General features: G+C 45.8%; 1 protein-coding gene across 1 annotated transcript in view; it reads left to right on the top strand.

Moving 5' to 3' along the window:
- The window catches only part of LOC139279789 (paladin-like), a 192,402-nt gene that overhangs the window by 48,428 nt on the left and 119,739 nt on the right, over positions 1 to 24,235 (top strand). Inside the window, exons 8-9 of the mRNA XM_070899046.1 lie at positions 1,334 to 1,482; positions 11,889 to 11,985. Of these exons, the coding sequence (XP_070755147.1) occupies positions 1,334 to 1,482; positions 11,889 to 11,985 (246 nt within the window). The remainder of the gene's footprint in view (positions 1 to 1,333; positions 1,483 to 11,888; positions 11,986 to 24,235) is intronic.

Genomic DNA, 24,235 nt, shown 5'->3' on the forward strand with positions numbered 1-24,235 from the left:
CAGCTGCCTGTTAAAAATATCTCCCGATTTTCAGTTCCATTGCTGTCAATGTTTCCTTGTTTATGGAAGCAGATTCCGCGTTAGCTTTCAAAAGGAAATTGGATATATACCTGAAAAGGAAACATTTGCAGGGTGATGGGGAAAGAACAGGGGTGTGGGACTAATTGGATAGCTCTTTCAAAGAGTTGGCACAGGCACAATGGACTAAAAGGCCTCCTTCTGTGCTGTAAGATTCTATGGGGTAGAAATTGTCCCCCGCCTGAAATGGGGTGCACCCACCCCGTTTTGATGGTTTTTACCACAGCTGCGGTTCAGGTCGACTCTTGCACGCCATTCGGCTCTTTGTTGTTTTTTTCCATGCATCCAGAACGCGATTATAATGGGGGCGGTGACAATAGCTGAGGGGCAGAAACGCCAGGGTGACAGCAACTGAGGGGCGGACGTTGGGTATGGAGCGGAGTCACTACCGCGATGATGTCATCGCGGTGCCGTGTCACCACGGCTCTCCCCTTCTCTTAAAGGGGAGAGCCGCCGTGATTTTTAAACTTCAGGCCACTGGGCCACCAAGATGGGGTGCTAGGCTCTCTGTTGGCGACCTGGCCAAACCCGGGGGCATAATTGTCGGCCTGACATGGCAGTCAACCGACAAATAAAAACATGGCGGCAGCGGCAGTGCATCTTCCCCTTTAAGGGGAGCCGCACCGCCATTGCAGAAGGCCACAGCCTCACTGGACCACTGGGAAAAGCTTGTTTTGGCACCGCTGGGTGGGCTGAAGATTTTACGAAGGGAATGTCGCCGTTGTGGGGTTAGATTGGCAGTGCGCACGATGATAATGTACTTAAGACGGATCGGCAGCAGCAGAGCGGTGGGAGGGCGGGGATCGGGGCACCGCCAGGAAAACTCGGGAGGGCAATTGGGCTAGCAGCGGCCATTCCACGAAAAGTCGGCGGCCACTGCACTCCGCAGCGTGGTAACAGGCCTTAAGGAGAGGGGCAATTTCAGTCCCTCTGATTCTATGATAATTGAGATGCTACCTCGTTTATTCTGAATGAGTTTCATGCTCCACTAAAACACTAAACTTTATAGGAACATGTTGAGCGTTTGCTACGTATCTGTCCTTTATGACACATGACTAATGGCCCAATTGAGAGCCAAAAAGACAAGCTGATCTCAGTTTGAATTAACAGGTAGCCCCTCAAAATTTGACCCTTCATTTAGGAAACAGGTACCCAACCCATCATCTTTGCCATGTTATTGGAACATCAGGTGGATTTATTATTTTGGTAGTTATTCTGTCTGTCTTGTTCTGTGTTATTTGATCTGATTTTCCAGGAGTGCCCAAGCATCATGTTTAGGGACAGTCCCAAGCCACCTCCTGCCCTACTCTTTAACTGTGAAACGGGAGTGGGACGCTCCAATCTTGGCATGATAATAGGTACGCTGATGATAGCTCACAGAACAGCATTTCCTCAGATGGAAAGGTAAGGCTGACACCGAACAAAATAATGACCGAAACATGAAGTTGTACTGTTTCTGTTCTTTAGTCGAAGACCACACCATTTTATACATGTCTTAGACCCTCATTAACCCGAGTTAACAAAGTGAAAATAAATGCGGAGATTTAGGAACTTCATCTCTAAATCCCTCTGCTTTCTACTTCTCTCCTCACCTGTCCCCTGTGTATTGGATGAAGGGCATCAGCCAGACTGAGAATGGGATTTTATCCCCTCTTTCCTGGGCTTGCTCATTGGCTCCACAGTTGGTCACACTGGTCAATTATTTGCTATTTGCAGCTCCTAATTTTGCAGCATTCTTTTGGTGCCAGATATAAGGAACAGTAGCATAATGGTTATGTGGCTGGACTAATGATCCAGGGGCCTAGACTAATGATCCGGTGACATGAGTTCAAATCCCACCACAGCAGCCGGTGAATTTAAATTCAGTTAATTAAATAAATCTGGAATAAAAAGCTAGTATCAGTAATGGTGACCATGAAACTACCGGATTGTTGTAAAGACCCATCTGGTTCACTGAAGTCCTTTGGGGAAGAAAATCTGCCGTCCTTACCTGGTCTGGCCCATATGTGTCTCTAGACCCACAGCAATGTGGTTGACTCTTAACTGCCCTCTGAAATAGCCTACCAAGCCAGGTTCACCGCCACTGTCGAGGGCAGTTAGGGATGGGCAATAGATGCTGGCCTGGTCGGTGATGCCACATCTCGTGAACAAATTAAAAAAAAATCCCATCCTGGTGGAGAAAGCCAGGCTGACATTTTGAGTAAGCCCTAGATTGAACTAGGGCAGATCACCCCATGGCTGGGCTGGAAAATGGAATTCCACTTCGATTTTAACTCCAGGCAGGTTTTGGCTAGGCTGGTGGCGAGGTGAAATCAGCCCCAGGCCATTTTAACTCTTGGGCCTCATTAACCTGCCGCTGGTCCACTTCCCTCCCTTTCCAGGTGGGAAATGGATGGGAAACGGCTACTGACATCTGGATAATCAGGAGGCCCATGGAGGGTCCCGCAGGAGCGAAGTGGTGGTGGGAGGTGGGGGTGGGGGTGCAGTCTGGCGCAGGGAGGCTTAAACTTTCCTTGTGGAGGAGCACCAATGGAAAATGAACAACTTACGTGTTAGGCCTCTTCATCTTAGCTACGGGTCCTGACCAATGTTCCCGTTAAGGTCTGGAGTTCCTGCGCGGCTTTACAATGGTAATAACCGCACATGCGTGAAAAATTGAACAGACCGCGCAGCCAGTTAAAGGGCCAGCACACCCAAAATAAAAATTACAGGGTACATTGGTCCTGATTCTCTTCAGCCTAGTGGGAAAGCCACAGCGCCTTCTCTGCTCAGACCTGAGTTAATATTTCATTCAGAAGAAGACCCCCCTTTGGGCAGTGGCTCAGCTGCCCATCCAGAAGTCTGTGTAAAAGTCATGGTCAGCAGGATCAGGGCAGCTCGTGGGTGGGTAAGTAACATTTGTGATTTTAACTGCTCACCTGCCCAGTTTTCGCCAGGTATGCAGGGTTAAAATCCCCATGTTTCTTGGTCTGCCTTTTCCCGGTGGGTGGAGGTGCCATGGGAAAATCTTCCGTCTGGCCCCCCAATCCATGTCAAGTGGGTGAGGCAGGGAGAATTCACAGGCAGCCTCAGGAATTCCACCCTTTACGCCCTTAAAAGACTTCAGCAGAACTCTTGCCAACTGAGAGCTGCGTGAGTCCCCAAACTTTGCCAAAAGTAAGGTAATCAATCATGGAAGAGAACAAATACCTTAATTTACCTAATACCATTGGAAATCAACATTATCTTTAGGCCTCTTCTGTCTTCAGCTTGGGAAGGGCCATGGGGCCCGATGTGCCCATCCCAATTATGCTAATCACCCTGCCTTCACAATTTGTGATGAGGTTGTACTTCCATCCGCGGAGCGGGCTCATTAGGATTAGGCAGTGGCCTATGTGTTACTTTATCCGGGAGCCTGCCTGGCACCTGGGGTAGAAAAGAGGTAGGACATGCCATGACTTTGCCCCTAATTGCGATTTAAGCCTATTTTTGAATAGACTATAGGCACATGGAAAGGTTTGCACCGGTGGATTGGCCTGTAGCACGCTTGGCTGAGGAGTGTGCAATCCAAAGCGTCGCTATTCACAGGCTGTAGCATGTTGTGAAAGGGAACGTTGTGTTGGTGGTAGTAAAGGGACAGAGTATCTCGTCATTTATCTAATCAGATGTTTGTGGATACAGTGTAAAATTAGCTGCTATGCTTACCTACAAACCAACAGTGACTGCACTTGCAAAATAATTCTTTGGCCATGATGCACTTTGGGACGTCCTGAGTACATGAAAGGAGCTATATATAAATGCAAGCTCTATCTTTCTGTACTTATTTGTTCACAAAGGCACAGTGGAGACATCTGAACAGCACTGCTCCCTAAGATGCTGAAGTGATACTTCATAATATCACCCATCTCTGACCCTGCCTCAGCCCAGCTGCTACTAGAAACCTCATTCATGCTTTTGTTACCGCCAGACTCGACTATTCCAATATTCTCACCAGCCTCCCATCTTCCGTCCTTCATAAATGTAAGCTCATCCAAATTCTGACTTGCTTGTATCCTAACTCTCTTTTAGACTGACTTTTAGATTGGTTTAATTGGCAGCGAACGACTAAGTAGCTGTTTGGTGTTTAAGTAAGTTTTAGTAAGTAAATTAATTTAAGGGTTAAGTCATGGCAGGAGAGCTCAGACCTGTGTCATGCTCCTCCTGTGCTATGTGGGAAGTCAGGGACACTTCCAGTGTCCCTGGCTACTATGTGTGCGGGAATTGTGTCCGGCTGCAGCTCCTGACAGACCGCATGGCGGTATTGGAGCTGCGGATGGACTCACTCTGGAGCATGCACGATGCTGAGAATATTGTGGACAGCACATTTAGTGAGTTGGTCACACCGCAGGTAAGGGTTAGGACAGATAGTGAATGGGTGACCAAGAGACAAGGTAAGGACAGGAAGGTAGTGCAGGAGTCCTCTGCGGTCATCTCCCTCCAAAACAGATATACCATTTTGGATACTGTTGGGGGAGATGACTTACCAGGGGAAGGCACCAGCAGCCAGGTTCATGGCACCATGGGTGGCTCTGCTGCACAGAAGGGCGGGAAAAATAGTGGGAAAGCTATAGTGATAGGGGACTCTATCGTAAGGGGAATAGATAGGAATTTCTGCGGCCGCAACCGAGATTCCTGGATGGTATGTTGCCTCCCTGGTGCAAGGGTCAAGGATGTCTCGGAGCGGCTGCAGAGCATCCTGGAGAGGGACGGTGAACAGCCAGTTGTCGTGGTACATGTAGGTACCAACGATATAGTTAAGAAGCGGGAAGAGGTCCTACAAGCTGAATTTAGGGAGCTAGGAGTTAAATTAAAAAGTAGGACCTCAAAGGTAGTAATTGCTGGATTGCTACCAGTGCCATGTGCTAATCAGAGTAGTGGGAGCAGGATAGTTAGAATAAATACGTGGCTTGAGCAGTGGTGCAAGAGGGAGGGATTCAAATTCCTGGGACATTGGAACCAGTTCTGGGGGAAGTGGAACCTGTACAAAAGGGACGGTCTGCACTTGGGCAGGACTGGAACTGATGTCCTGGGGGTAACATTTGCTAATGCAGTTCGGGAGTGTTTAAACTAACATATCAGGGGGATGGGAACCTATGCAGCGAGATAGGGTGAAGTAATATCGAGTCAGAAACAGATGGTAGAAAGGTAAAAAGCAATAGTGGAAGGCCGAGTAAACAAAAGCAAGAAACAAAAAGGGCCATACTACATCATAATTCTAAAATGACAAAGGGTGTTAAAAAAACAAGCCTGAAGGCTTTGTGTCTTAATGCAAGGAGTATCCGTAATAAGGTGGATGAATTAACTGTGCAAATAGATGTTAACAGATATGATGTGATTGGGATTACAGAGACGTGGCTCCAGGATGATCAGGGCTGGGAACTCAATATCCAAGGGCATTCAACATTCAGGAAGGATAGAATAAAAGGAAAGGGAGGTGGGGTAGCATTGCTGGTTAAGGAGGAGATTAATGCAATAATTAGGAAAGACATTAGCTTGGATGATGTGGAATCTATATGGGTAGAGCTGCAGAACACCAAAGGGCAAAAAACATTAGTGGGAGTTGTGTACAGACCTCAAAACAGTAGTAGTGATGTTGGGGAGGGCATCAAACAGGAAATTAGGGGTGCATGCAATAAAGGTGCAGCAGTTATCATGGGTGACTTTAATATGTATATAGATTGGGCGAACCAAACTAGAAGCAATACGGTGGAGGAGGATTTCCTGGAATGCATAAGGGATGGTTTTCTAGACCAATATGTCGAGGAACCAACTAGGGGGGAGGTCATCTTAGACTGGGTGTTGTGTAATGAGAGAGGATTAATTAGCAATCTCATAGTGCGAGGCCCCTTGGCGAAGAGTGACCATAATATGGTGGAATTCTACATTAGGATGGAGAATGAAACAGTTAATTCAGAGACCATGGTCCAGAACTTAAATAATGGTAATGTTGAAGGTATGAGGCGTGAATTGGCTGGGATAGATTGGCTAATGATACTTAAGGGGTTGACTGTGGATGGGCAATGGCAGACATTTAGAGACCGCATGGATGAACTACAACAATTGTACATCCCTGTCTGGCGTAAAAATAAAAAAGGGAAGGTGGCTCAACCGTGGCTATCAAGGGAAATCAGGGATAGCATTAAAGCCAAGGAAGTGGCATAAGAATTGGCCAGAAATAGCAACGAACCCAGGGACTGGGAGAAATTTAGAACTCAGCAGAGGAGGAGAAAGGGTTTGATTAGGGCAGGGAAAATAGAGTACGAGAGGAAGCTTGCAGGAAACATTAAAATGGACTGCAAAAGCTCCTATAAATATGTAAAGAGAAAAAGGTTTATAAAGGCAAATATAGGTCCCCTGCAGTGAGAATCAGGGGAAGTCAGAACGGGGAACAAAGAAATGGCAGGCCAATTGAACAAATACTTTGGTTCGGTATTCACTAAGGAGACCACAAACAACCTTCCAGATATAAAAAGGGTCAGAGGGTCTAGTAAGAAGGAGGAACTGAGGGAAATCATTATTAGTCGGGAAATTGTGTTGGGGAAATTGATGGGATTGAAGGCCGATAAATCCCCAGGGCCTGATGGTCTGCATCCCAGAGTATTTAAGGAGGTGGCCTTGGAAATAGCGGATGCATTGACAGTCATTTTCCAACATTCCATAGACTCTGGATCAGTTCCTATGGAGTAGAGGGTAGCCAATGTAACCCCACTTTTTAAAAAAGGAGAGAGAAAGAAAACAGGGAATTATAGACCAGTCAGCCTGACATCGGTAGTGGGTAAAATGATGGAATCAATTATTAAGGATGTCATTGCAGCACATTTGGAAAGAGGTGACATGATAAGTCCAAGTCAGCATGGATTTGTGAAAGGGAAATCATGCTTGACAAATCTTCTGGAATTTTTTGAGGATGTTTCCAGTAGAGTGGACAAGAGAGAACCAGTTGATGTGGTGTATTTGGACTTTCAGAAGGCTTTCGACAAGGTCCCACACAAGAGATTAATGTACAAAGTTAAAGCACATGGGATTGGGGGTAGTGTGCTGACATGGATTGAGAACTGGTTGGCAGACAGAAAGCAAAGAGTAGGAGTAAATGGGGACTTTTCAGAATGGCAGGCAGTGACTAGTTGGGTACCGCAAGGTTCTCTGCTGGGGCCCCAGCTGTTTACATTGTACATTAATGATTTAGATGAGAGGATTAAATGTAGTATCTCCAACTTTGCGGATGACACTAAGTTGGGTGGCAGTGTGAGCTGTGAGGAGGATGCTATGAGGCTGCAGAGTGACTTGGACAGGTTAGGTGAGTGGGCAAATGCATGGCAGATGAAGTATAATGTGGATAAATGTGAGGTTATCCACTTTGGTGGTAAAAACAGAGAGACAGACTATTATCTTAATGGTGACAGATTAGGAAAAGGGGAGGTGCAATGAGACCTGGGTGTCATGGTACATCAGTCATTGAAGGTTGGCATGCAGGTACAGCAGGCGGTTAAGAAAGCAAATGGCATGTTGGCCTTCATAGCGAGGGGATTTGAGTACAGGGGCAGGTATTACTACAGTTGTACAGGGCCTTGGTGAGGCCACACCTGGAGTATTGTGTACAGTTTTGGTCTCCTAACTTGAGGAAGGACATTCTTGCTATTGAGGGAGTGCAGCGAAGGTTCACCAGACTGATTCCCGGGATGGCAGGACTGACATATCAAGAAAGACTGAAACAACTGGGCTTGTATTCACTGGAGTTCAGAAGAATGAGAGGGGATCTCATAGAAACGTTTAAAATTCTGACGGGTTTAGACAGGTTAGATGCAGGAAGAATATTCCCAATGTTGGGGAAGTCCAGAACCAGGGGTCACAGTCTAAGGATAAGGGGTAAGCCATTTAGGACCGAGATGAGGAGAAACTTCTTCACCCAGAGAGTGTTGAACCTGTGGAATTCTCTACCACAGAAAGTTGTTGAGGCCAATTCACTAAATATATTCAAAAAGGAGTTAGATGTAATCCTTACTACTAGGGGGATCAAGGGGTATGGCGAGAAAGCAGGAATGGGATACTGAAGTTGCATGTTCAGCCATGAACTCATATATTCAAATCACAGATAGATAGATTTTTAACCAATAAGGGAATTAAGGGTAATGGGGAGCGGGCGGGTAAATGGAGCTGAGTCCACGGCCAGATCAGCCATGATCTTTTTGAATGGCGGAGCAGGTTCGAGGGGCTAGATGGCCTCCTCCTGTTCCTAATTCTTATGTTCTTATGTTCTTATGTATGTTCTTATGAATGGCGGTGCAGGCTCGAAGGACCAAATGGCCTACTCCTGCACCTATTCTCTATGTTTCTATGTTTCTATGTAACTCACACCAAGTTTGATTCACCCTTCACCCCTGTGCTTGCCGACTGACCTACATTGTCTCCCGGTCTGAAATTCCTCATCTCTGTGTTCAAATCCCTCCATGGCCTCACTCCTTCCTATATCTCTGTAAACTCCTTCAGCCCTACAACCCTCCGAGAATTCTGTGTTTCTCGAACACTGAGTCTTTGTGCATCGCCACTTCCTTCGCCCCATCATTGGTGGCCATACGATTAGCCGCCTAGGACCTAAGCTCTGGAATTCCCTCCCTAAACCTCTGCACCTCTCTCTTCTTCTTTAAGATGCTCCTTAAAACACACCTCTTTGGCCAAGCTTTTGGTCACCTGTCCTAATATCTCTTCCCTTTACTCGGTGTCAACTTTTGTCTGATAAGCACCTGGTGAAGCACTTTGGGAGATTTTCCTATGTTAAAGGCACTAGATAAATACAAGTCATTGTTATTGAGATTCTGCTACAGGAAATTCACCAAAGGAAGGTGGTTGTAATTGAGACTGAAGGCTACCCTCCAGTAAAAGCACAGGTGCCAGCTGAATGAGGGGCAGCCTCAGACTCAGACTGTGCAGCCACCCAGGTCTCTCGCACCTGATTGCAAATGGGAAAGAGTGTGTTGATGTCTCGGTGAAGGTGAGTGTGTTCCTCACATTTCTTGTAGGGAACTCCAAGCATGGCACAAACCTAAGCTGGGAACTGGCAGATCCTCTGGGAGATATAAATGCAAGCACCATCCATACCTATTGCTCTTTTGCACATTCAATGTGGCAGAGGTGCCTGGCTAAAATAATTTGAACACCTTTCATTAAAATTGCATCAGGGTCTTATGTATGTCATAGGACCCCGATCTGCATGGATTCACGAGGCTCCCGCCTGAATCAGGCACTGACTTGGCTGCCCGTGAAAACTCCGAAGGCAACATGGTGGCTGGCGGGGATGGACAGTATTCACCGCTGTGATTTTAACTCTGTTGCCGGCCCAGTTCCGCCGGGCGGTGGGAGGTAAAATGCCGCTTATCTCTTCTATTCCTGGCTGCCATTATTCTCTCTGCAGCCTGCTATCATTTCTTTCTGCAGTGTTTGTCTTTATCTCCTGATCTCATTGGCATTCTCGAGCTGTGCAGCACACACGCTTCAAACAGTCTGACTCCTGTATGACAACGTACGCTTAAACACACTGATGGCATCATTGATTACCTATCGCTCGTTGCCCTCGAGTTGCTTGCTCAGCACGTCAGTTAAGAGTCAACCATGTTGGTGTGGGACTGGAGTCACATAAAGGCCAAACCAGGTAAAGGGGACAGGTTTCCTTCCCCAAAGGGCATTAGTGAATTGGTTGGGTCTTTGTGACAATCCAACAGTTTCATGGTCATCTTTACTGATATAAGCTTTTTATTTGCAGGTTTTTCGAACTGAATTCATGTTCACTGGATTATTGGTCCAGTAACAAAACCGCTACGCTACCGTATCCAGAAGAGAGAGAAGAAAGAGTCAAATATTACTTAGCTTAAACTTTCCCGCAAGTACCTGAATACTAAGCGACTTGTGTGGTGTTAGGTGTCACTGGTGAGCTGGTGGTCAGACTCCATCTGGAGTACTGGTCACCTCATCATAAGGATATTGTAGTTCTTCAGCGGGCCAGGGGACACAACAAAGATGATTCTGGGTAGCAGGAACTTAAGTTAGGGAAAGGTTAATGAATCTTAATTTGTTTTCTTTGGAGAAGAGGAGACTGAAAGATTTGACTGAAGGAAGTGGACTGATGAAAATGATCCAGGCAAATTGTTTGTTCCCTGTGATGAAGAGTTCAAATCCTCAGCGACACAGGTTAAAACGAGGAAGTTACAAGTGATAAAGAAAATAAATAAAGACTTGCATTTATATAACGCCTTTCACAACCTCAGGATGTCCCAAAGTGTTTTATACCAATGCAGTATTTTTGAAGTGTAATCACTGTTGTGTAGGAAATAGGGCAGCCAATTTGCGCACAACCAACTCCCACAAACAGCAATGTGATAATGACCAGATTTAGTGATGTTAATTGAGGGATAAATATTGGCCATGACACCGAGGATAACCCCTCTGCTCTTCTTCAAAATAGTGCCATGGGATCTTTTGCGTCCACCTTAGAGAGTGGACGGAGCTCAGTTTAACGTCTCATTAGAAAGGCAGCACCTCTGACAGTGCAGCGCTCCCTCAGTACTGCACTGGAGTGTCAGCTTAGAATATTGTGCTCAAGTCTCTATAGAGTGGGACTTGATCCCACAACCTGCTGACTGAAGTAAGAAGGGAAGTCAGATGAAATGTTTTCACCCAAGGATTAATGTTGTTGAATAAGCTAACAGGGAAGGATGCTGAAATGGACAATATACATGCAGGTCAAAAGTCGATTAGATGGTTTCCAGAGAGAGAGTAAAAATTGAGGGATATGGAGAGGAAGTCAGTTGATGGGATTGAGAGATCTGGGGAGAAGGTAAATAGGTGAAATTAGATATTGGAAGAAGGTCAGTAGGTGGGATTGAGGGATATGGGGGGAAGGTCGGTAGGTGGATTCAGGGATATGGGAGACGGTCGGTAGGTGGGTTTGAAGGATATGGAGAGACGGTCGGTAGGTGGGATTGAGGGATAAGGGGAGAAGGTCTGTAGATGGGATTGAGGGATATGGGGGCAAGGTCGGTAGGTGGGATTGAAGAATATGGGGGGAAAGTCTGTAGGTGGGATTGAGGGATATGAGGTGAAGGTCAGTAGGTGGGATTTAGGGATAAGGGGGGAAGGTCTGTAGATGGGATTCAAGGATATGGGGGCAAGGTCAGTAGGTGGGATTCAGGGATATGGGGGGAAGGTCAATAGGTGGGATTCAGGGATATGGTGTGAAGGTGTGTAGGTGGGATTCAGGGATATGGGGGGAAGGTCAGTAGGTGGGATTGAGGGATAAGGAGGTAAGGTCTGTAGGTGGGATTTAGGGATATGGGGGGAAGGTCAGTCGGTGGGATTGAGGGATATGGTGGGAAGGTCTGTAGGTGGGATTTAGGGATATGGGGGGAAGGTCTATAGGTGGGATTGAGGGATATGGGGAGACAGCCGGTAGGTAGGATTGAGGGATATGGGGAGAAGGTAGTTGAGTAGGGTTAGTCTCGGAAAAACAAATAGGTTGTTGTACCTAATGGCCTTTTACTGTTCCTAAAAATGCAACAGTTCTTCTACTTTTGTAAATAAGATGCATCATCACTCAGTTTCATACTTCCTATAAGTGGAATAGTTTTTACTGCTGTTTGAGGGAACCTACTAGGGAGGAATATCTTGTGAGACTACTTCTATTATTAATAACTAATAATGTGCTCTATTGGACCTTTTCAATGGTCAGCCTTTGTAAACTGTTGACATATGGTTAAACGTTAATGAGTGATTGATAATCAGCTGCATTGTTGTAAACCTAGATGTGAAAAGAGAAGAGTTTCTGGTGAAGAAAGTCACTTTCAGATCATTGAAAGCTATGCCACTTCCTTTCCAAATGGCAGGAGAATTGTTGAAGAGGTGAGTACACTTTATTCTCTGCATTCTTAGTAGTTTCTGTGAGGTAATCTCGTATTTGTCCTATCTACATGAATATGCCATCCTATGATAAACCTACTGCCTCTTACATCAGGAGTGTCCAACTGTCAACTAACCCCTCAAAAGTCCTAGGGGCTGAAATTCACCGTCCCTGAAGGGGCGGCTACCGCGGGGTTTGGGCGGCCAATCAAATAAATATACCGGCCACCACGGTCGGGTGTTTTCCCCTCCCCGAGCCGTATTATGCTTGGGGTGGGGGGCGGGGGGGGGGGTGGGATTTGAGCGTTGCGCACTTCCGCCGAAAACGGCGGGGTGAAGCCGTGTTAAAGGAGTTAGTGGCGCGGTGAGGTCATCAGCGGGCGGGTCACTTGGAAACGGTCACGCCCGCGATATTCAGCAACAAAAACCGAGGACTTCTTCAGGCAGTGCCCCTGCGAGGTTTTCCAGTCGGTACGCGAAAGCGACACCGCTGGAGTTTTGCCGTGAGTGGGTCCATTTGGTAGGGAAATAGTTTTATTAATTATTTGTGTTTTTATTTCAGATTCCAGTATCTGCAGTATTTTGCTTTTGAAATAGTTCTTCTGTCCTCCACACCATCCATCAGTGTCTCCAGCTCCGTATCAGTGAACCTTTTGGCTCTCCTTGCACCTCTTACACCAGCCATCCTTCCAACCTCCTTCCAAATTCCTTCCAAAGTTCTTACCCCCCCTCAGGGCCTCGCTGCAAACTCTGACCTGTAAAAAGGGCAGGGGGCAGCTAGCTCATTAGAAACCCTTACCTGCATGCTGAATTTCTCATTGGGGATAACGCTCAAATGAAGATAGTCACACCACTGGAAAATCCACTTTGGAAAGGTTCATTAGCGCTGGAACCCATTTTTTCACTTTTGGAGTTAAATATGGAGTAGTTTCATCTGAGAGGCAGTGGTATGATATTGACAGGAATGAGTTGCGTAGGTGCGGGGAGGGTTGGGGGGAAAGAGTGTGAGGAGAGGGTGGCGATTCGGACAGGGAACCCGGGTGCTTGGAGGCCGGGGGGGATGCAGTCTTGCTTCTCCTGACCTACACGCAGTGCTGTGAATGCACTTCCCTTCTCCCCGAAGCTGTCCTCAGCCTCCCTTTAGCTGCCGGGTTTCCCGAGGCCCAGGAAACCCGGCTGTCCACCGTTAAATCTGCAAGGCAGGTTAAATCAGAGCTACTGGCCTCATTAAAATATTGAAATTGCCAACCTGCCTCCTGGGAGCGGGTTGGCTGCCCTTACTTTTTCCCGCCTCCGTTATACCCAGAACTGGGCAGGTTGGAGGTGGGTTGGGGTCGGGCTTGAGGTTTTGTTTGTAACGGAAATGGACCAGAGGCAGTGAAGAAGAGGACAAGCTGTTCCCAGAACAAGGCGGAGGCGAGACAGGCTCTCGGGAGGACGTCTTACCCACCTCGGGTCTTCCGAGAGCAATTCTCTTCACCTCACCCTGAGCCAGGAGCAGTGTGTGAGGCATCTGCACTTTATGAAGGAGGTCTTGCAACCAGATCTGCAGGGAAAGGACAATGCTGTCAGTGGCTGCGAGGGTAACCGTGGCCCTGAATTTTCTCGCTTCGGGATCAATGTTCCCGCTAAGCTGAGCTTATGTAGTGCTACACCAGTGGCTGCAGCATGGCTGGTGGAAGGCTACTGACTTTCAGTGGTTAAGACCGCAGATGGCCTACACAGATATCTCACTGACTTTTATATGGGAGACACCGCACATGCACGGAAATTTGAATGGGCCATGCAGCCAGTTAAAGGAACCGTGCACCAAAAAAAAGTAAGAGGGAACATTGGTTGGGATCCTTACAGGCTGGAGCAGGCAACATCTGTAACATCTCCCAGTACACCGTCCACTGCTGCATAAAAGAGGTGACAGATGATCTTTATGCCAGGAGAGAGGCCGGTGGAGCATGCACGTGGCTTTGCCAGGATAGTGGACATCCCCATGGTGCAGGGCACAATCGACTGTGTGCACGTGGCTTTCCGGGCGCCTCATCTAAATTCTGAGATGTACCACCACCGCAAAGGTTAAGAACATAAGAAATAGGAGCAGGAGTAGGCCATACGGCCCCTCGAGCCTGCTCCGCCATTTAATATGATCATGGCTGATCCGATCACGGACTCAGGTCCACTTCCCTGCCCGCTTCCCATAACCCCTTATCCCATTAGGAAGAGGGAGAGGATGAGGAGGAAGTGGAAGTTGAGGAAGCAGAAGGATGGAGGAAACTCAGACAGACCCTTTCTGCCTGGGCTGCCTGTGATTGACTCACCTGACTGCTGTAGCAGTGAACGCAACCCCAACTTCATGTTCAACAATAGTCCCACACCTTACCTTCCCTCTGTTACTGACCATCACAGCATCCTCTTGACAACAATTCTGAAATAAAAGCCACCACTAAAGAAAAATTCCAAACCAACTTTATACATAAATCCATCCAATATTACATAACATACTCGTGCCTGGTGAATCACCATGTGTAGATCCGGCTTCTAAGCTACCCTCTAAAATCCGCGCAGTGCCAGTATCTGATCTGATAGTTGTGAGTGTCAGATCAAGCGATGGTGTTTCTTCTTCATCATCGCTCCTCTTTCTCTTCTTGCACCACTGGCTGGGGAGGTTGGAGTTTTCGGGTCTCAGAAATGAGAAAGACACACGAGTAGGGTTGTGGTCTGGGGCGGAGCATGCTTGCACCATGTAGACCAGTTTGTAAATCAGAAGAGATTGTGGGACGAGGGGAAGTGGGATGTAAGAAGGAGGATTACGTATCAGGATACTGGCATCTTGTATTCGTTCAGCCCCGCCACTTTCCACAGTCTCAGCCTTGCCCCTCCCAAGAATGGCCAGCATCATCTCCTCCGTGAGGGTGAGGTTATGCAGACGCGTTTGTCCCCCACCGGTTAGGTCCTGCTGGCATCGGTTATGAGCTACCTTTTCCTGCAAGAGAAAGGGAAGTGTGTCAGTGACTGTGGTATAATCTGCTTGGGTGATGTGCCTGTCTTGGTTGAATAGCTGGCAGTGTGTGCAGGTGTGAGATGTGGGTGTGAGTCTTGCAGCAGTGGTAAACATAGAAACACAGAAACATAGAAAATAGGTGCAGGAGTAGGCCATTCGGCCCTTCGAGCCTGCACCACCATTCAATAAGATCATGGCTGATCATTCACCTCAGTACCCCGTTCCTGCTTTCTCTCCATATCCCTTGATCCCTTTAACCGTAAGGGTCACATCTAACTCCCTCTTAAATATATCCAATGAACTGGCATCAACAACTCTCTGCGGTAGAGAATTCCACAGGTTAACAACTCTCTGAGTGAAGAAGTTTCTCCTCATCTCAGTCCTAAATGGCTTACCCCTTATCCTTGGACTGTGTCCCCTGGTTCTGGACTTCCCCAACATCGGGAACATTCTAACCTGTCAAGTCCAGTCAGAATTTTATATGTTTCTATGAGATCCCCTCTCATCCTTCTAAACTCCAGTGAATACAGGCCCAGTCGATCCAGTCTCTCCTCATATGTCAGTCCTGTCATCCCGGGCATCAGTCTGGTGAACCTTCGCTGCACTCCCTCAATAGCAAGAATGTCCTTCCTCGGATTAGGAGAGCAAAACTGAACACAATATTCCAGGTGAGGCCTCACCAAGGCCCTGTACAACTGCGGTAAGACCTCCCTGCTCCTATACTCAAAACCCCTAGCTATGAAGGCCAACATACCATTTGCCTTCCTCATTGCCTGCTGTACCTGCATGCCAACTTTCAATGACTGATGTACCATGACACCCAGGTCTCGTTGCACCTCCCCTTTTCCTAATCTGCCGCCATTCAGATAATATTCAGCCTTCGTGTTTTTGCCACCAAAGTGGATAACCTCACATTTATCCACATTATACTGCATCTGCCATGCATTTGCCCACTCATCTAACCTGTCCAAGTCACCCTGCACCCAGCTTAGTGTCATCTGTAAACTTGGAGATATTACAATCAATTCCTTCATCTAAATCGTTGATGTATATTGTAAATAGCTGGGGTCCCAGCACTGAGCCTTGCGGCACCCCACTAGTCACTGCCTGCCATTGTGAAAAGGACCCATTTATCCCGACTCTCTGCTTCCTGTCTGCCAACCAGTTCTCTATCTACATCAGTACATTACCTCCATGTGCTTTAATTTTGCACACCAATCTCTTATGTGGGACCTTGTCAAAAACCTTTTGAAAGTCCAAATACACCACATCCACTGGTTCTCCCTTGTCCACTCTACTAGTTACATCCTCAAAAAATTCTAGAAGATTTGTCAAGTATGATTTCCCTTTCATAAATCCATACTGACTTGGACCGATCCTGTCACTGCTTTCCAAATGCGCTGCTATTTCATCTTTAATAATTGATTCCAACATTTTCCCCACTACTGATGTCAGGCTAACCGGTCTACAATTACCCGTTTTCTCTCTCCCTCCTTTTTTAAAAAGTGGTGTTACATTAGCTATCCTCCAGTCCATAGGAACTGATCCAGAGTCGATAGATGTTGGAAAATGATCACCAATGCATCCACTATTTCTAGCGCCACTTCCTTAAGTACTCTGGGATGCAGACTATCAAGCCCCGGGGATTTATCGGCCTTCAATCCCATCAATTTCCCTAACACAATTTCCCACCCAATAAGAATTTCCTTCAGTTCCTCCTTCTTACTAGACCCTCAGTTCCCTAGTATTTCCGGAAGGTTATTTGTGTCTTCCTTCGTGAAGACAGAACCAAAATATTTATTCAACTGGTCTGCCATTTCTTTGTTCCCCATTATAAATTCACCTGAAATCGACTGCAAGGGACCTATATTTGTCTTCACTAATCTTTTTCTCTTCACATATCTATAGAAGCTTTTGCAGTCAGCTTTTATGTTCCCAGCAAGCTTCCTCTCATACTCTATTTCCCCCCTCCTAATTAAACCCTTTGTCCTCCTCTGCTGAATTGATGGTAAGTGTGAGAGGGTGAGGTGAAGCTATGACTGTGAGGTATGAGTGGTGATTGCTAGAGATTGTTGGTCAGTGAGCGATGGGGGTGTGGTACATTGGGCAGTGTGTGAGGCTAGTGATACAGATGGTGAGACATGCCATTTGAAGATGAATTCACTAACCTTGACTACACGTGTGAGGTCATTAAACTTCTTCCTGCACTGCTTCCAGGTCCTTGAGGTATAGGTATGTGAATCCTCACGTTTCTCTTTCCTCTAATTCCAGAGTCTGACCTGAACTCATCCAGGTGGAATAAAAATGGTCAAGGCCCACAACTCAGTATTCTTTTAATTGTTTACTACACGGATAACAAATGTCACTTCCCTTTAACTTCAAACAGTAACTTTCTTTACCTTCAAACTCTACTCACCCCAGCGGTCATTCAGAAGAGCATGTGCAGTTTGTGCAGTTGACCAAAACTGCCTGCAGTTGCCTGACAAGTTGTTAAGGTTTGTCCCTAAACACACCCTTGTTATTATCCAAAGGTCCTACCCGTGACAATGAATGACGCAATCCTCCCTTTGATGTAACATTGGATCACCTCCCCATCCTGGATCAGTGAATAGTCCATTATCACACAAAGTAATGTTCTCTTTCTGTTCGATGTTCAACCATTATCACACACATATTTTTATGGGTAGAAGATTTCGGGTCTAACAACATTTGAAAGATTGGCGAATGGGTTTTTCACTTTTGCAACAAGGTTGACATCAGCATTTCAAAAGAGTGAGGCAACCACTCGAGATTTGGTGGCTGGCCAATTTATAAAACTGCCTTCACAGTACAGCCTGTTAACCCTTTAACTGCTGGTTTACTTTAAGTTAAATGTGTTCTTCCTGCAGGCCTAACGAGAGAGTCTGCTCCCAAGTGACTGATGTATTGACTCCTCAGGAAATCAGTCACTTTTAAACCAGCTTCTCCTATTGTTGCTGAGCCAAGACCTCACACGTTAACTTTTGCTGTCTCTTCTTCTTCCGCCATCTTTTCTCTGCCATCGCCAGACATAGCAATTAGATCACAATGATCAATTGAATTATGACCAACACATGGGACATGACTCTTATTCAAGGATTTATCTTAACTGTAGTTCCTGAATTGCAAAATTGTTTCCACCATGGGATAACTTTAATGTTTTGTATTTCTTTCCCCACTTCACTTTGTCTTTGTTTTAATTCCCACAATACATGCTGGGTTACATCAAGATCATTCAGTTCGGGTTCAAGTAAATGATTCACAATTGGATGTAATTGTTATGCTGAAGTGCTCAAGCTCCTGAGCTGCTGGACATATCCTGGGAATTTCAGCAGATTGGGAAACTACAGCACTTCTGGCTGGCTCCCACCTTGCTGGTGTAGGCTCAGTATCTGCTCCTCGCTGAACTCCGGGTCTCCCGTTCCTTGCCGACATCCGGGCCTCCCGCTCCTTGCTGACCTCCAGCCAGGGTCAAGGATGTCACAGAGCGGACGCAGGACATTCTGGGGGGAGAGGGTGAACAGCCAGAGGTTGTGGTCAATGACATAGGTAGAAAGAGGGATGAGGTCCTGCAGGTAGAATTTAGAGAGCTAGGAGAAAAATTAAAGGGTAGGACCTCAAAGGTAGTAATCTCCGGGTTATCACCGGTGCCACGTGCCAATGAGTACAAGAATAGAAGGATAGAGAGGATGAATGCGTGGCTGGAGAGTTGGTGTAGGAGGGAGGGCTTTAAATTCCTGAGGCATTGGGACCACTTCTGGGGGAGATGGGACCTGTAAAAACCAGACGGGGTGCACCTTAACAGCGCTGGGACCAATATCCTCGCGAGAAGTTTTGCTAGTATTGTTGGGGAGAGTTTAAACTTGCTTGGTAGGGGGATGGGAAACTGAGAGCAAATTCAATAGGGAAGGAAGTAAAGCTGAAATTGGAAAGCAAGAATGTAGAAAATGAATCTGTAAGACAGAGGAAACAAGGGTTTGTAAGTAGTAATCCAGGAGGTCTTCCTGTGCTAAATGGTATATACTTCAATGCAAGGAGTATAGCGAATAAGGCGATGAGCTGAGAGCACAGATAGACACTTTGGAGTATGACATTATAGCCATTACAGAGACATGGCTGAAAGAGGGGCAGGTTTGGCAGCTCAATATTCCTGGTTAGACAGGATTTTTAGACAGGACAGAGAGTGGGGTAAAACGGAGGGGTGGGTTGTGGTATTGATTAAAGAAACTATTACAGCTATGAGGAGGGATGATATGTTAGAGGGATCATTAAATGAGGCCATATGGCCAAACTGAAAAATAAAACAGGGGTGGTCACACTGCTGGGTGTGTATTATAGACCCCCAAATAGTGGGAGGGAGATAGAAGAGCAAATATGTCGGCAAATTTCAGTGAAGTCCAAAACTCATAGGGCAGTAATAGTAGGGGATTTCAACTATCCAAATATTGATTGGGACATAAGAACATAAGAACATAATATAATGTGAAGGATAATGAGGGTACGGAATTCTTAAAATGCATTCAAGAGAACTTTTTAGTCAGTATGTAACAAGCCCAACATGGAAGGGGGCAGTTCTGGATTTAGTTTTGGGGAATGAAGCTGGGCAGGTGGAAGGTGTATCAGTGGGAGAGCACTTGGGTGCCAGTGACCATAACTCAGTCAAATTCAAGGTAATTATGGATAAGGACAAGGATAGACCAGGAATAAAAGTTCCAAATTGGGGAAAAGCTAACTTTGCTAAGTTGAGAAGTGATTTAGCCACAGTGGACTAGAAACAGCTACTTGGAAGTAAATCAGAGTTGGAACAGTGGGAGACATTCAAGGAGGAGATCCAGAGGGCTCAGGCCAAGTATGTGCCCTTAAAGAAAAAGGGTGGGAATAACAATTCTAGATCCCCCTGGATGTCTAGGGACTTAAAGGGGAGGATAAAGAAAAAAAGGGAAGCTTATGTCATATACCGATGGCTAAATACTGTAGAATCTCTGGAGAAATATAGAAAATTAAGAGGTGAAATTAAAAAGGATATTAGGAGTGCTAAGAGAGAGCATGAAATATTCTTGGCAAGTAAAATCAAAGAAAACCCAAAGATGTTCTCTAAATATATTAAGAGCAAGAGGATAACTAAGGAAAGGGTAGGGCCTATAAGAGAACCTGATGGTAATCTGTCTGTGGGGGCGGAAGATGTGAGTATGGTTCTTAATGAATACTTTGCGTCTGTTTTCAGAAAGGAAAGGAGCAATGCAGATACTGCTATCAAGGGGGAAATTCTGAATGAAATAAACATAGTGAGAGATGAGGTATTAAGGGGTTTAGCAGCTTTGAAAGTGGATAAGTCCCCAGGCCCAGATGAAATGCATCCCAGGCTGTTGAGCGAAGCAAAAGAGGAAATAGCAGAGGCCTTGACCATCATTTTCCAGTCCTGTTTGGATTCAGGCATAATGCCGGATGACTGGAGGACTGCTAATGTGGTACCCTTGTTTAAGAAGGGAGAAAGGGATAGGCCGAATAATTACAGGCCTGTCAGCCTAACCTCAGTGGTGGGAAAATTATTGGAAAAAATCCTGAAGGACTGGATAAATCTACATTTAGAAAGGCAAGGATTAATCAGGGACAGTCAGCACGAATTTGTTAAGGGAAGATTGTGCTTGACTAACCTGATCGAATTTTTCGAGGAGGTAACCAGGAGGGTCGATGAGGGTAGTGCGTACGATATAATATATATGAAGTGTAGATGAACAAAGGGACCTTGGAGTGCTTGTCTATAGATCCCTGAAAGTAGCAGGCCAGGTGGATAAGATTGTTAAGAAGGCATGCGGAATGCTTGCCTTTATTGGCTGAGGCACAGAATAGAATAGCAGGAAGGTTATGCTTAAATTGTATAATACACTGATTGGCCACAGCTGGAATACTGCATTATAGAAAGGACATGATTGCACTGGAGAGGGTGCAGAGGAGATTTACGAGGATGCTGTCTGGAATGGAGAATCTTAGTTATGAGGACAGATTGGATAGGTTGGGTTTGTTCTTGCAACAGAGGAGGCTGAGGGGAGACCTCGTTGAGGTGTATAAAATTTTAAGGGACCTGGATATAGTGGATAGCAAGGGCATATTTCCCTTGGTGGAGGGGTCAATTACATAAGAACATAAGAACATAAGAACATAAGAATTAGGAACAGGAATAGGTCATCTAGCCCCTCGAGCCTGCTCCGCCATTCAACAAGATCATGGCTGATCTGGCCGTGGACTCAGCTCCACTTACCCGCCCGCTCCCCGTAACCCTTAATTCCCTTATTGGTTAAAAATCTATCTATCTGTGACTTGAATACATTCAATGAGCTAGCCTCAACTGCTTCCTTGGGCAGAGAATTCCACAGATTCACAACCCTCTGGGAGAAGAAATTCCTTCTCAACTCGGTTTTAAATTGGCTCCCCCGTATTTTGAGGCTGTGGCCCCTAGTTCTAGTCTCCCTGACCAGTGGAAACAACCTCTCTGCCTCTATCTTGTCTATCCCTTTCATTATTTTAAATGTTTCTATAAGATCACCCCTCATCCTTCTGAACTCCAACGAGTAAAGACCCAGTCTACTCAATCTATCATCATAAGGTAACCCCCTCATCTCCGGAATCAGCCTAGTGAATCATCTCTGTACCCCCTCCAAAGCTAGAATATCCTTCCTTAAGAAAGGTGACCAAAACTGCACGCAGTACTCCAAGTGCGGCCTCACCAATACTCTATACAGTTGCAGAAGGACCTCCCTGCTTTTGTACTCCATCCCTCTCGCAATGAAGGCCAACATTCCATTCGCCTTCCTGATTACCTGTTGCACCTGCAAACTAACTTTTTGGGATTCACGCACAAGGACCCCCAGGTCCCTCTGCACCGCAGCATGTTGTAATTTCTCCCCATTCAAATAATATTCCCTTTTACTGTTTTTTTTCCCAAGGTGGATGACCTCACACTTTCCGACATTGTATTCCATCTGCCAAACCTTAGCCCATTCGCTTAACCTATCTAAATCTCTTTGCAGCCTCTCTGTGTCCTCTACACAACCCGCTTTCCCACTAATCTTTGTGTCATCTGCAAATTTTGTTACACTACACTCTGTCCCCTCTTCCAGGTCATCTATGTATATTGTAAACTGTTGTGGTCCCAGCACCGATCCCTGTGGCACACCACTAACCACCGATTACCAACCCGAAAAGGACCCATTTATCCCAACTCTCTGCTTTCTGTTCGTCAGCCAATTCTCTATCCATGCTAATACATTTCCTCTGACTCCGCATACCTTTATCTTCTGCAGTAACCTTTTGTGTGGCACCTTATCGAATGCCTTTTGAAAATCTAAATACACCACATCCATTGGTACACCTCTATCCACCATGCTCATTATATCCTCAAAGAATTCCAGTAAATTAGTTAAACATGATTTCCCCTTCATGAATCCATGCTGCGTCTGCTTGATTGCACTATTCCTATTTAGATGTCCCGCTTTTTCTTCCTTAATGATAGTTTCAAACATTTTCACCACTACAGATGTTAAACTAACCGGCCTATGGTTACCTGCCTTTTGTCTGCCCCCTTTTTTAAACAGAGGCGTTACATTAGCTGCTTTCCAATCCGCTGGTACCTCCCCAGAGTCCAGAGAATTTTGGTAGATTATAACGAATGCATCTGCTACAACTTCCGCCATCTCTTTTAATACCCTGGGATGCATTTCATCAGGACCAGGGGAATTGTCTACTTTGAGTCCCATTAGCCTGTCCAGCACTACCCCCTTAGTGATAGTGATTGTCTCAAGGTCCTCCCTTCTCACATTCCTGTGACCAGCAATTTTTGGCATGGTTTTTGTATCTTCCAGTGTGAAGACCGAAGCAAAATAATTGTTTAAGGTCTCAGCCATTTCCACATTTCCCATTATTAAATCCCCCTTCTCATCTTCTAAGGGACCAACATTTACTTTAGTCACTCTTTTCCATTTTATATATCTGTAAAAGCTTTTACTATCTGTTTTTATGTTTTGCGCAAGTTTACCCTCGTAATCTATCTTTCCTTTCTTTATTGCTTTCTTAGTCATTCTTTGCTGTCGTTTAAAATTTTCCCAATCTTCTATTTTCCCACTAACCTTGGCCACCTTATACGCATTGGTTTTTAATTTGATACTCTCCTTTATTTCCTTGGTTATCCACGGCTGGTTATCCCTTCTCTTACCGCCCTTCTTTTTCACTGGAATATATTTTTGTTGAGCACTATGAAAGAGCTCCTTAAAAGTCCTCCACTGTTCCTCAATTGTGCCACCGTTTAGTCTGTGTTCCCAGTCTACTTTAGCCAACTCTGCCCTCATCCCACTGTCGTCCCCTTTGTTTAAGCATAGTATGCTCGTTTGAGACACTACTTCCTCACCCTCAATCTGTATTACAAATTCAACCATACTGTGATCACTCATTCCGAGAGGATCTTTTACTAGGAGATCGTTTATTATTCCTGTCTCATCACACAGGACCAGATCTAAGATAGCTTGCTCCCTTGTAGGTTCTGTAACATACTGTTCTAAGAAACAATCCCGTATGCATTCTACGAGGGGGCATAGCTTTAAGGTGGTTGGTGGAAGGTTCAGAAGTGATTTGTGGGGAAGCTTCTGCACACAGAGGGTTGTGGGGGTCTGGAACTCATTGCCTGGAAAGGTATTAGAGGCAGAAACCCTCACCATATTTAAAAGGTGCTTGGATGGGCACTTGACATGCTGTAACTTGCAGGATTACGGACCTAGAGCTGGTAAGTGGAATTAGACTGGATAACCTCTTGTTGGCTGGCGCAGACACAATGGTAAATACTTCAGGGAATCTGATCCAGCCAGAGTGGTCTCCTGAACTAGTTTTGATCGCCTGGATTGGTCGAATAGGAATTTTCCCAGATTTTTGTTCCCAATTGGCCTGGGTTTTTGTCTGTTTTTTACCTTTCCCAGGAGATCGCATGGCTACGGGTGGGATGGAGTGTAAAATGTTGCGATACATGGGGTATCGCAGTTGTATGGGACGGACTGGTTGGGCTGGGTGCTCTTTACCTGTCCACCATTGTTGATAGGTTTATATGTAACCTTCAGGACTGCTGACCGAGGGCTGTGTGATTGTTTCTCGGCAGTCGTGGACATGATGGCCCGAAATGGCCTCTTTCAGCACAGTAAATTTCTATGTTTCTATGTTTCATATCTATATCATAGCCAAACTTACAAACACATTCTT

This window comes from Pristiophorus japonicus, chromosome 1 (assembly GCF_044704955.1).
Source record: "Pristiophorus japonicus isolate sPriJap1 chromosome 1, sPriJap1.hap1, whole genome shotgun sequence".
Taxonomy (NCBI): Eukaryota; Metazoa; Chordata; class Chondrichthyes; family Pristiophoridae; genus Pristiophorus; species Pristiophorus japonicus.